Source organism: Amphiura filiformis, chromosome 5 (assembly GCF_039555335.1).
Source record: "Amphiura filiformis chromosome 5, Afil_fr2py, whole genome shotgun sequence".
In the NCBI taxonomy this organism is placed as follows: domain Eukaryota; kingdom Metazoa; phylum Echinodermata; class Ophiuroidea; order Amphilepidida; family Amphiuridae; genus Amphiura; species Amphiura filiformis.
Window position 1 is genome coordinate 27393961 of NC_092632.1, and position 13499 is coordinate 27407459.

The 13499-nt window shown below is 35.3% G+C and overlaps 1 protein-coding gene across 5 annotated transcripts in view; it reads right to left on the reverse strand.

Moving 5' to 3' along the window:
* Positions 1-2109: 2109 nt before the first annotated feature.
* Positions 2110-13499, reverse strand: part of LOC140152899 (cAMP-responsive element modulator-like) — a 36864-nt gene continuing 25474 nt past the window's right edge. For 3 of the 5 annotated variants that reach the window (XM_072175431.1, XM_072175427.1, XM_072175433.1), the window contains 6 exons: positions 12330-12436; positions 9214-9359; positions 7500-7664; positions 7120-7261; positions 6024-6216; positions 2110-4910 (listed from right to left, as the gene is read on the reverse strand). In XM_072175431.1, the coding sequence (XP_072031532.1) occupies positions 6072-6216; positions 7120-7261; positions 7500-7664; positions 9214-9359; positions 12330-12436 (705 nt within the window). In that variant the 3' untranslated portion in view covers positions 2110-4910; positions 6024-6071. Of the gene's footprint in view, positions 4911-5786; positions 5973-6023; positions 6217-7119; positions 7262-7499; positions 7665-9213; positions 9360-12329; positions 12437-13499 lie in introns of all 5 variants that reach the window. The other 2 variants (XM_072175430.1, XM_072175432.1) reach the window with 2 other exon arrangements.

Below are 13499 nucleotides of genomic sequence, written 5' to 3' on the forward strand. Positions count from 1 at the left end.
TAAACTGCACATATCATGCAATAATAGATTACACAACATGGAGAGACACCATCTTTTTGACAAGAGGGAATCTTAACACACCTGACATAATGACAGAAATTACAGTGGCAACTTGTTAACACGAACTCTCGTAACATGAAATTCCTGATAAAAAGAAGTATGTTTTACATTCCCAAGCATACATTTCACATGTTATTAGAACTGGATAACACAAACTTCTGATAACAAGAAGTAAAATTTGAATTCTGCACAACTTCGTGTTAATAAGTTTCCACTGTACTGTTGTTATTTTTAATTATCAGACAAATGTGTACCTTCCTTTCCGCGTGTGCATAGTGACTACAATCTTCGCAGAAGCTTTCTAATGTACATGTCATGTCCAAGAATTAAATGTAGCAACACTGCAACAGTAGTGCATTTGCAAATTCAACACATCACCTTGGTCTCGTAGTATCAAAGAGTAGGGTGTGTATCTAAGGCCTGAGATGTGTCGCACCTACTCTGTGATCAGATGATTTTCTTTTTACATGGTCTACCCAATTGCTCATTAAACTACACTGAGAGGAGTTACCTCCCGAGAGTTACCTAAACAAATGTCAAGAAAAGTTCACTTAGTGTGCCGAGTAGGTCTAAAAAAGTCAATTCACAGCTATCAATCTTTTTCTTTCTTCCTTTCAAATACATGTAAGCATCCTCTCTGAAACAGGTGACATACACATACCAAGAGTTTATAGCTGCTATTCTATTAAAATCTTATGTGATTTTCAACCACCACAAAAAACACCGCATTCCCTTAATCCAATGATTAAATGGTCACACACGAGTACCGTAGAATCAAAACCTCACATGACCATTCCATCACCAGAATAAGAAGACACTGTTTTATAAAGTAGCCAAAACTCACATAAAATGTTTGAGAGAACAACAACCATATAATTATCAACATCATCACACACATAAAACCATTAGCATCACTGCTTTAAGCAAAGAGCAGAGTTCATCCACCTCATATTGACCAACCGGTCTTCAACAGTCATTGTGAACCCCAGGAGTTTAAGTACCCAAGTCAAAGATGGTGTCTGAAGATAGAGGTCTCCCAGACAATAGTGTGGGAAATCTGAAATATTCATGATAGGAGTGATAATATAGGCACCATACACATGCCGCAGATTGTTCACTAGCACACTGAAAGACCTTACCATCATGATATGTACACCTTTATTAACAACACACTAGTACAAGTCTGAAATACAACATGTATCCAACAATTGGTACTCATCCGCTACCTATGGTTAAAGTCAGGACTAGCACATCTGAATGAATGCACTTCATATAACCTTACTATAATGGATCATACTACCGTCTATAAATCCAGGTTATATCAAGTGTATCCATTGCAATAGGCAGTCAAAATGGATACCAGTCATTTTGATACAAATGTATTCCAAACTGGTAGAAAACTTCATACATGGATATGTACACAAATAAATCTTATGAAAAAGTTTTAAAAAAGCAAAATACATTTCAAGTGAAGTCACAACAAATATAGTTCAATATCTAAAAGACAATTTTCTCCAAACATATTATGACTTCTGCAGACAGCTGAATAACAGTTGATTATAAACCATCTCTGTCTCACATGTGAAGTTCTTCAGGTGATTTGCCAAGCATGAGTAGCAATCAAGGCAACAAAATGTCACCCTCTGTTGACAGAATAAAACAGTACAGACGGTTTATACTTGTACCCTTATTCGGCTAAATGCCTTGATCACAACGATGTGCAAGTACATATTGTTAACCACAGTGTTAACCACCTTGCTAAATATACTTTTTTAAGCTGCATCATACATGTGCAAAAGGTATACAAAGTATGCACTTAAATTTCCTCTTAACATGCCTATAATTAAACCTAGGGTGACAGAAAAAAACCCTGCTTTATATGGTCCAACCGACCCAGATTTAGTGTTTTCAGAATTTTTTTAAACCTCTGCTAAAATCATATTAAATCAACAGTTTTTTGGCCAAAATTGATTTATTTTAACTGCAAATGTGATGTTTTGGGGTCATTTCAGCCTCTGAAAAAAAAACAGAAATTAAAAATTAAAAAAAAAATCCCACCCAGCCTGCCCTCCCGTAACACAGGATTTTTTTCTGACACATAATCCACAATTCCTTACACTTTCATGTTTGCTTACTGTTCATTAAGGCCACCCTAGCATATATAGAGACCATACATCTCTACAAAAATACTTTCATGTATATTCACAAACAAGTCTAATACTGGCCTTTAATTTTCTCATTGTACTTATTGAGTGAAGCATGTGCTAAAAATAAATCAATCACGACCAAAATAAGTAACTCGGAATTCACATCCTTTTATTTTGATGCTTCTCTTGAATGAGTTAGTTCAGTACAAAAATATAAAACCACAAGTATTGGCCCATACAGCAGTATTTTAGGTAGGAGAAATCTTTGAAATTAAAGCCCACAAAAATGTTTAAAACCATAGAAATAACAAATAGCAAACAAAATCACCCCTGTAAAAATATCTTACTGTAGAATGGTATAGAGCTAGAATGTTATCATAGCTGCAGGACAAGAGTGACATTTAGCAGTTGGAAATTAAACTGAAAATAAACATAATTATACAGTAAATAAATCTACTTTATGTTTGTCCAGTCCACTTGTTGAGGAAAGTTGTCCATATTTGTAAAAATCACCACATATTTGTACAAGTGCCAAGATTAAACAAACAAGCTTTTGAAAATATTGTATTTTGCACATTTACAAATTCAACATTTTAAAATTGCCTCCATTGATATGTAGGATGCAGTTTTGCCCAGCCTTTCAACCTTCCTAAATGGCTTGTGTAGTTTGGCAATTAAAGGTTTCCAGACTACTAACAATATCATAAGGACTTGGGTTAAAATAAACATATATTAATATAAAACCACAGGAAACACCTATAATTCAATGTCATGAACAGTGTTTAGCATCACACTTTCAAGATATAATTTTATCTTTAAAGCATACATAATGTGTATATTGTTTTACAAATGATTGATAAGTCAAATATTGTACTTATTATTGAATTATTCTGTGTCACTTCAGTTTGATAAATGGTATGCAATCTGGTTGAATATTAATGGCCAATTGTAAACATAGTGTGTGAGAAATACTGTACAAGTGACAGTATCTATGTATTTTTATTTCAACTTATAATTCAAAACTTGCTTTTTTTCTTTTGTGTGAAGGTTCTCAATCAACTTGATGTACACAATTAAGAAAATTATTGTACATTTTCTGTTTGGAAGTGCACAAAACATATAAATTGTGCTTTTACAATTGCCCGATTTTTTAGCAAATGTTTTATGTTAGAATGGCAACTTATATTTGCTTCTTGAAAGTGACATTATTGTTGTATTTCAAACTTGATATATTTTTTCCTAGTTTTATTTTGTTCATGGAAAATTTGGGAGATCAACAGCAAGGATTCATCCTCGTGTGCATAGCCTGTAGCACCTCCAGGAGGTCAACATCACAGATATTGGTAGTAAATGGACCAATTGAGAAAATGAATTGCCCCGAGCAAAGTGCACATCTTTCTTGGTGAATTTATTCATTTTTGTCATGTCCATCTCAAGAATATACTATGTGGTCACATGAAGTGTATTTGACAGTATAAATTTTAAATTCACACAAATAAAAAATAATTCATAAGTGAAAAAAAAAACAAATGCGCCTCGCATACTGACCAAACATGTACAGCTTATATGTGACAAAGTATCAACAATTTTACATCGTTATCTAAATAAACTGGTAGTTTTATATGCGTTTGTCTACACTTGGCCAAACCAGTGTTCAGTCATATTCATCATAAATTTGTACCAAAAATGTATAATAATTGTTTTAATATATCCCTTTCACATCCCTTGTTTCCTGAAAGTTGGGCAGAAAAAGGGGCACTTTTGCAGAGAAAACTGTGATTGGTGGCTGGCCTATCATGCAACACCCATAGGATACATACATGTATATAACAAGATTTCAACATCTTATTGGTCTATACGTTGATCAGCTCGTAATTGGTGGGAATTATTAGGCTTTTACCACTACACCGAAAAGTAGACCCACTTTAAGAGTGATATAGTAGATTTGCCTGCTCTTTATTTTGCGTGTTAAAGAAAGTCGACGAAGTAGAGGACTTCAATTAATAATTTGTAATACTTCTGACGAGATGTCACAAGACCATTCTCCAAATAAAATATATTGATATTAATCCGCGATGTTATAAGGCCCGTCAATTACAAGCCGATCAACTTATAGCCATCATAATGGGCTATTCCAGAAATTAATGCTACCCCCTATAGAAGGCAAACAGATTTTTACAGAAAATTCCACCCAAGGTAATATTTTGCCTCTAAAAAAATAAGAATTTTGAAATGGGCTTTAAAAATGGGAATTCCCGCAAGCACTCACTGCAAAAATTGACCATTTTTCTAGGGATTCCCATGTCTTCTATACCATTTCTATAAAAACATGGCCCTTTTTCTTGGGTTTTCCCATGGTAACAACTGATAATATTTGGGGGGGATTCCTCATGTCTCCTAGAAGGGGTGTACCATTAATTTTTGGAATAGCCCAATAAAATATTACCAGAAGTAACAATATAAATCATTGACTTATTTTCTTGGTATCATAAGCTTAACCAGCAAGCCTTAAAGCATATTTCAATATTAAGTGGGTTGGTAGGTGGGACATGCACACCCTTCAGCAGTTGTATCATACATGAAACTTGTAACTCTCAAAAGTTGCAATCACTGATGGTGCTGCTGCTGCTGTTTTACAGAGACCAGACCAGCTTGGGCACATGTATAACTACTACTGCACTTGGAGCATGGCAAACACAAAATCTGCAAATAAGAAAACAAAAGCACATTAAACAAATTTGTTAATTAATAAGTTTTCAGGCTATATGTCCAAGTTAACAATTTTGAAACAACAGCATTTTCCAACACTTCCATATTTTAACACCATCAGAGGAACATCAAGTGCACTAAAATATTTACAGTTTATGATTAATGTTCACTATCCTCTGCAAAGATAACTACATTAGGATATGATTTTAGTCAGAGCCTTGTGTCAAGTATATTGTTGAATTATTTTCCAACTTCATATTTGTTCCCAATTATTTGGCTTATTAGATTTATAACATTGTGTATTGATGTAGAATTGTGTGCATGCAGTTGCACATTGCATTATGCATAACTGGCACACACTCATGTTTACAGAGTGTAAGTTGTGACTTTATTGACGCGTGTAGTAACAAAACCGAATCATTTTCGGCAGTAACAAGCCAAAACAAACTTTAGTAAGGCATCCCTTTTGAAAAGCAATCTACTTATCACTTTTCTAAACCAGTTCCTTGCTATTGCTGGGCAATCAGGTGTAAATTCAGCATAAAGGGTATGCTAAGGGTCAAGTACAGAATGTACCTTTAAATGGTAACCACATCGCACGCCCATCCCGTCATCAAAACAGTAATTCATTCATAAAGACCACACACCAAAAAAGACTGCTACAATAAATCATTGTTTCCACCAACCATTTCCGAATGGAACCACCTTCCTGAACATTACATTAATACTGCCAGTAAAGAAGCCTGCAAAGATCAAGTGACAACATATCTCAAAGAGATCCCATCAAAAGACGACATATAACAAATTCCTTGTTGCACCCTGTTTGTGTCACCTCATCTAAGTATTGCTGTCAAAGTTAAATCTACTTACTAAAAGGAGCCAATCATACTGCTGCTGACCCACATCATGAACTATTCCGATTTATGACAGTACAGCTCCTTCAGCGACTTTAACTCTTCAATTAACGTCTTGTTCTGATTCTCCAAGACGGCAACTCTGTTCTCAAGACACTTGATGTATTCTTTCTTCTTTCGTCTACATTCCATGGCAGCTTCCCTATTAATGAGAGGAGGGAGGGGAGATATTGATTTTGTAAAATTTACTTACTACAAAGAGCCAAGCAGCCTGCTGCTGACCCACATCATGTACACTGAACTATTCCGATTTATGACAGTACAGCTCCTTCAGCGACTTTAATTCTTCTATTAATGTCTTGTTCTGATTCTCTAAGACGGCAACTCTGTTCTCAAGACACTTGATGTATTCTTTCTTCTTCCGCCTACATTCCTTGGCAGCTTCCCTATTAATGAGAGGAGGGAGGGGAGATATTGATTTTGTATAAGTTTGTCCTGATTATGTGTTGTCAAAAGCTTGTTCAGCCTGTTAATGATCACACATGTGACACCGCCGCTTTCAATAATCTTCAACATAGAATTGAGGTAGCAGCTCGTCAAAAGATGTTTCTTAATACATCTGGACATGATAATAAATTTGCTTTACTGATGCATGTAGATCATACTAATGTGCAAGTCAATTAAAAATTTGCGCACCGTGCATATAGTACCTCCTGTGATGCCTAGGGGGCCACTAGTACTGGTCATTGAACAATGGGTATCATCCATCTACAAAGATTCACGTAAAAAGTGTCATTTTCCGGATAAAGCACTTTACGTATGTAACATGTACAGACAAATTTGAAAAAACAGTATTCTTTGCTCAACAGAGTATAAGGGTCTTTTAAGAAAGTATTATTAAATCAGGTAAACTTGCCAACCTAGTGAGTGAAAATGTGTTTCCAGTTGTAATATCATTGGTATTTCGGATAAATGGTATGAGTCGAGAGTAATTGGATAATTTACTCACTTTGGGAAGATGTCATTATTTGCTTAGGGTTGAGAAATGCCACTTGCCACACTTGTTTAGGAGTGCATTTCAGATTGATGCTTATAAGTGTTAATGGTACTTTTTGAAAGTACATATTCATGGATGATACTCCCTTGTCAATATCGAGTGGTCCCCCGGGCTGTACTATGTATTCAACAATAAATTTATCAGTAATATTATGAATTAAACCTGATCAAACTGTCATTTAACAAACTGAACTACTCAGCTTGAAGTATGAATTTATTTCTCAGTATCTTAAAGCTTGTCTCCACTAGAGACCATCATCATGTTTTATTTCTGCACACATATAACCAATTACCTATTCTTCATAAGTCTGAGCTCTCGTTTTCTCGATGCTTCTTCAGCAAGCTGTTGTTGTGTTTGTATTGTGGCTGGAGCTGCCATCACCACTCCCTGGGGTAATGAAGTAGCTGGCCGGATTTGGTAGGCTTGGACATCACCTGAATGAAATCAGGAAAGAAGTTATTTCTGCATCTACGACTAACTGAAACTCTGGAAGGGTACTCAGTACCAATGATCATACAGGGTTGTGCCTCAAACATGGCCTGGGTTGCTTTATAATTCATTTGGTATACCATTGACCTGTTTTTTTATCTAAATGTTGTATAATGAAACTCAGCCAATTTGACCAAAAATTAGATGTTGCTATAGATGGTATACATGGATCAGTTAACATACCTGATGCCGTGGGGACAAAGAACTGTTGTGTACCATCTTGCGTCTGTATTGACTGTACAATTGTGCCTGCAGCAGGTCCACCAGCATTGGTCATTGTCAGGGTATGTAAGCCTTGAACATCTGCTGGGTTAGCTATCGCAATAGTTGCTCCTCCTCCGGCTACTACTGTGTTGACAAGAAACAAAAAAAAAGATGTATACACATACATGTATGTATTATTGTATAATGTGGAAAGGAAATCATGGTTAACAAATATTCTGAAATTAATTGTGATTATTATAAATGATCATAATTCCATTGCCACATTCTAGTTCCCTTTTTACCATCTTCTCTTTTTTTTTCCATTACCATTTTCTCTTCTTTAATTTTCCACCTGCTTTCAAGTCAGTGATACATTCATCATTCAGCAGTCTACAGTTTCTGGCAGAGAAGAATGGCATTTGTTTACATTTTTTGAGAGCATGCACAGCATTGATTGGCTTATTCAATCATCTGACAATCATAACAACAAACTGATAAACCAAAACATTGGTCGATGCAGTCCGGCACTCTTGGAAAGAACACAAAGCCCATGTATATCGCTCATTAACAGGGCACTCCTGTCAATCAGAGCAAGAGTGTCGTACTTATCTGTAAGAGTCCTACTTTACATAAGCAATATCCATGTGACATGTGTAAATCACAGTAACTAACATACACACCCCTGCATCCACACTTGCCATTAGTTCCGTTTTCTTGCCCACCAACTGCCGTTACCACTGATTTTTTTAAATTTTAAATGCTTAAAATCAAGTGGACCATTTCATTTGTCAATACTGCATACAAGCTGTGGCGATCCAACTTCCATTACAAAAATCTTGCATATTCCCGATTGAATAGCTTCGCTGGTTACATAAAAACACATGTACAGCACATAAATATATACCTTCAATGCTGAACAAAGAAGCATTTTTATACAAATGAAATATGTGGGACTTCCTTGAGCATGGTATCTTAAATAACTGATATTCTATGCAACAAGAAACCATACAAGTATATCAAATGGCAACAATTGACACTAGCTGTATGTGACAACTTAAAACTACCATTTACATATCCTTGCAAAGTTGTGAATAGTAGGACATATTGGCACAACATACACCAACATTTCATTTCTCAATCACTTTGACTCAATGCCCTCTCTGGCATTTGAAGTTCAGACCACTACCAAAAGGGTATTTAAGTTAAATTAAAACTTCAAACAAGAGTATAAAGATGTGTGATATTACTTAAATTTTATCCATAACCTCATGAGCACTATCCAATCAAATGCTATCACTTAACTCGACCAAAAATATAATTTTGCGGGATATACAAACTAGTTTATTATCATAATAATGAAAATGCAAATTAGACCAACAAAAAAGTAGACAAGAGTTGTTGACCATAGACTACCAGCCCTAGATATTTTCAGGGTATTGTAAAAATATTTTTAACAGTTTACTTTGGATCTCCAGGTATATATGTTCCTCCGTTCCAAGAGCAACAATGTTAAGATTTTTCACAATACCAAGATACCTTCGAAACAACTGATGTGACTTATCAAACTCTTATTCACCTGATGTCATACCAATAGTTGTATGCTAATGGCGTTTGGGTCATGGTAGAGATCACGGATTAAAATTACCCAGACCTCTTGAGCAAAAGTTTATTTTTGAAATTTATCATCACCCACCTGCCGGGAAGTTTGTAAACGTCGTTCCTGCAATTGTGATGGTGGTGGGTGTAGTCTGGTCATTGGAATCATCTCCTGACTCTGATGGCTCTTCTTCTATCTTTGGAACACCGGGTGCGTCTGATGACAAGTCATTTAGGATTTTTCTAAACACAAAACAAGAACAGGCAAATTTTAATCAATTGTATACAAGTAAGAACTAGCATGCAATATACCACTATAATGAAAGACAAAGATAAAGACAATTTGTCGCGTCTGACGTCACCTGTCAATCAAACTCGAGCACGGTTTGTTTACAAGTTTCGTGATGATGACTTGCTGAACGCGGATTTATAACCGGGCGCCTTATTGTTAATTTTGCACCTTTCGACATGCAAACCATCTCAAAAGTTTGGTCTTTATAGTAGGAAACTTTCTTTGGTGAAGGCACCATGTCGACAATGCCTAGAAAAGCTGCTTTTTGCCTTGTAAAAGTACATAATTTTTCGCCATTTGCTGCTATTCCTTTTCTCCGATCAGCTATTCCTTTTCTCCGATCAGCACCAGATAGATCGGTCTTCCTTTTACGCGCCGATTAACCTGTGTAAACCAATCAAGGATCGTAATTGACAGTGACATCAGATGCGATAAATTGTTTTTATCTCTGTCTTTAATTATACCACCATAGCAACACATTGTTTGCTTGATGCAACTTGCATGGTTTTTCACTGTTTACTGACCCTGGTATATTATCTCATGCTCAATTCTCCGGCCCAATAACCCCACCCCTTCCCATTTTTGGAAGAATTCCTGGAAGATTTGTATAATAATAAATAAAATAATAAATAAATTTTGGATTTATAAAGCGCCTTTCTCCAGATCTTAGAGGACTCAAAGCGCTGTAATTTCACTGCAGTGGTGAATCATCACAATCAGATCGCATCAACTAGGTTGCTGCCGAACGGCGCACACCTATCTGCATTTAGATTGTAACATCCACCAATTATCCACATTAATAACCCCACCACCAAATTTTGCCCCCCCCACCAAATTTCTGGCTTATTTGAATGAGAGAATGTTGCTTTGCTGAATTTTTGAAGGACATTTTTAAAAACAAGTGTTATATAGCCAATCAAGCAAAATGAGGAGACATCAATTTTTAGTTTTTGCATCACAATAGCGAACTTCAGAGAAGATATTTTACCCTTCTCAGAATCCTTTGCAACATGACGTATCACCTCACTACATCAATGACACTCCTATTACTTGGTACATGTTTCTTTTGTTTTTATGTTTAAAAGAATAGACTGGTTAAACATAGATCGATAGTCAAGAAATGAAGATATCTTGCAAGATTTGGATGTGCTCTGTTCATTGAGGTACATTTTGTCACTATCGACCTATGTTGCACCTGATAGCAAATCAGTACAGAAACTTGATTGTGGGATGTGTTAAATGGTCAATTCCAAGCAACCTCGCCCAAATTGTCAAAATTTAAAAATCAAGTCAAGTATGTGATTTTGGTCTCATATTGTAGCTAAAAAGCTATATATTCTGAAAGCGTACTTTTTAGGAGGAAATGGTGTCCATTGTTAGAAAAACATCCTAATTTGCATAAATTTGCATATTCTTGACTGGTAAAAGCAGCAAAACTAAAAACACAGCAACTGCTCTGTACTGTAAAATTTTGGAAACAAATTATGCATGTGAATATAAAGTTTATAAGTAGCTCAAAATATAAACACCAGAAATTTTCAAATTTTATAACGTGTAACCGTCAGCATTGTTTGAGTACCAATTTTACGATTAAAAGCATCATTCCATAGCATAAAAGTATTATTTATTACCACTGCAATTTTAAAATAAGGTTGATTTTCATTGAAACTAGAATGCAAAGCAAATTTATTCATCCCTATCCAATGACCCAAAAATAATTTTCAAAAAGTCTTAATTTGCGGCGGGAACGACCAATTAAAGTTGCATCATTCTGAAACGTTGCGGAATGATGCATAATTCATAATGTGCCCGTTTGAAAAAAAATATTCACAATTTTGGGTTAGAACTTTCTGAAATGCATTGCACAGAATTATCTTTGCAGTAATTGATGTTTCAGCATTGCCTGAACCATTGTAAGTGACATAACTCCACAAACCCCCTGCATCATTCCATAGCGCCATAAGGATTCATGGATTGCAAGGATTTTTTCTTTAAATTTACGATAAAATAAAAACAGTGATGATTATTTCTTGATAGATGGTGATAGTTGTTATGTTACATCCTATGGCTAACACCCAGTGCTAAATTTCACTTCCAAGAATTTTAGACTAGCAAAATGTTGACATAATTTTAGTTTCAAAATGTGACCATGCAACACAAGTTATCTGATTTAAAAAATCGGTGATAAATATTTTTGGATAAATATTGATATTTGTCAGCTAACATAAGTAGCCAAGTATATAAAACACAATTTACTCAAATTTATTGATCTATTTAATTTTATTTTCAAACATGGACTGCTTTTCATTTTCTATGGGATTTTACACACAGCATCATTCCATAGCGCTCCTTGCATCATTCATAGCGTGACCTAGTGTCGGAAAATTTGGCATAAAGAGCGATGCCCAAATTTTTTTAATCGATACTGACAATTGTCAGTTTACATCCTAAGCTTTAGATTAAGTGGCAAATTTAATATCTCAGATTACTAAACTCACAGAGTTTGTCAAGAATGTTTTAGTGCAAAAATACTGGTCCTGCGCATCATTCCATACGCTTGAACTTTGCATATGCAAATTAGGAAATTAGGGTGGTTTGGAAAAGTTTCTCCTACCTTAATCATTCACTAACCAAAAATACTTTAATATTATGCTATTCACCTTGTGCTGTTAATACATATTTGGCTGCTGCATCAAAAAGAAATTCGTACAAAGGCAGTTTGCATCATTCTGCAACGCTTGGAATTGCCCAAATATCTTTTTGAACAAATTTTCAGTTAGCTTTAATTCAACATAAATGTCATCAGGATTTCAGTGGTAAATAAGCTCATAATTCCAAAACCACTGTGTCCTCATTTTTCAAACATGGTATTTCCATTCGGAAATCTGTTGATCTGTTGTTAACAAATGTGTCTTCATTACCTATATGATGGTCTCCTGGAAAGGATTTCCTGTCTTTTCTTTCTTTCTACTTCCGGGTCATGAAGGGTCAACTGCACTGGCTGACCATCACCATCTACTTCTTGAACCTGGATGGTGATACATCAAAGACAAAAACAAAATATTACAATACAGGCTTTCAAGAGTAAAGATGAAAACAAGCACTGACATAATTTCCTGAAACTGCTTTAACATTTCTTGAAAATGTGTACTTTGAAGATCCAAGCAAAATGTCCTGAAATCAGGAAATTTCCTTATTATTCACATCCCTACAAGATGTCATGGATGCATTTTTTGAATGGAGGTCAAGGGAAACAATTCACCATGTATTGTCATTTCATTAGCAGTGGCTGGAACCCAGTAAGAATTAATTTCTTGATTTCATCATTGATGCAACTGGGCACTGACACCACACACTCTAAAGTGAATATGTTCTATATTTAGTTTTGGTAAACATGACAGTCATATCTAATCTTGTAACAACTTGACAAAGCTAGCCTCTTTTGGCCATTTCCTCTGTATTTAAATTGTTTATTAGTACATCATGTGAATTAAATTGATAGTCAGGGAGCTAGCTACATTCAAAAAACTTTTTCAGATTTTGAGCTTCCCGTCCATCTAAGAAAATCATCTGCCATTAATTCTTATCTGTCAATACAATTATTTTTATCTTTTATTGAAAGGAAAATCAACCATGTCCCTTGGCCATGTAGCCAATTATTTTTTCCCCAACCAGCATGTACTCTTTTTTTTTTTGTAAAGCAAGTCAAACGTGTTATTTTGATGGGTGGCTGCCAATTGGGTACCTCTTGTACATGTAATTCCTGTTGAACACTGTAACTAGCATGGTTAAAAACATCAAGTACATAACAATTGTGGTGCGAGCTAAAGATAGCACCACCAAGATTTGATCAGAAAGTTATTTATACTCTCTGATCACACAGCAAATTTCACAGATTTCTATCAGTCTTAGATGACGAATAATCTTCTATCTTATACCGTGAAAATTACTCACTGAAGGTTTTACTTCAAACCAATACACAAAAATAACACACACACACATAAATACACACACAGACCCCCCCCCCATTTGTACACATCCCCACTTGCACACACACACAACACAAATTACAGACTCAATACTGTTCAATC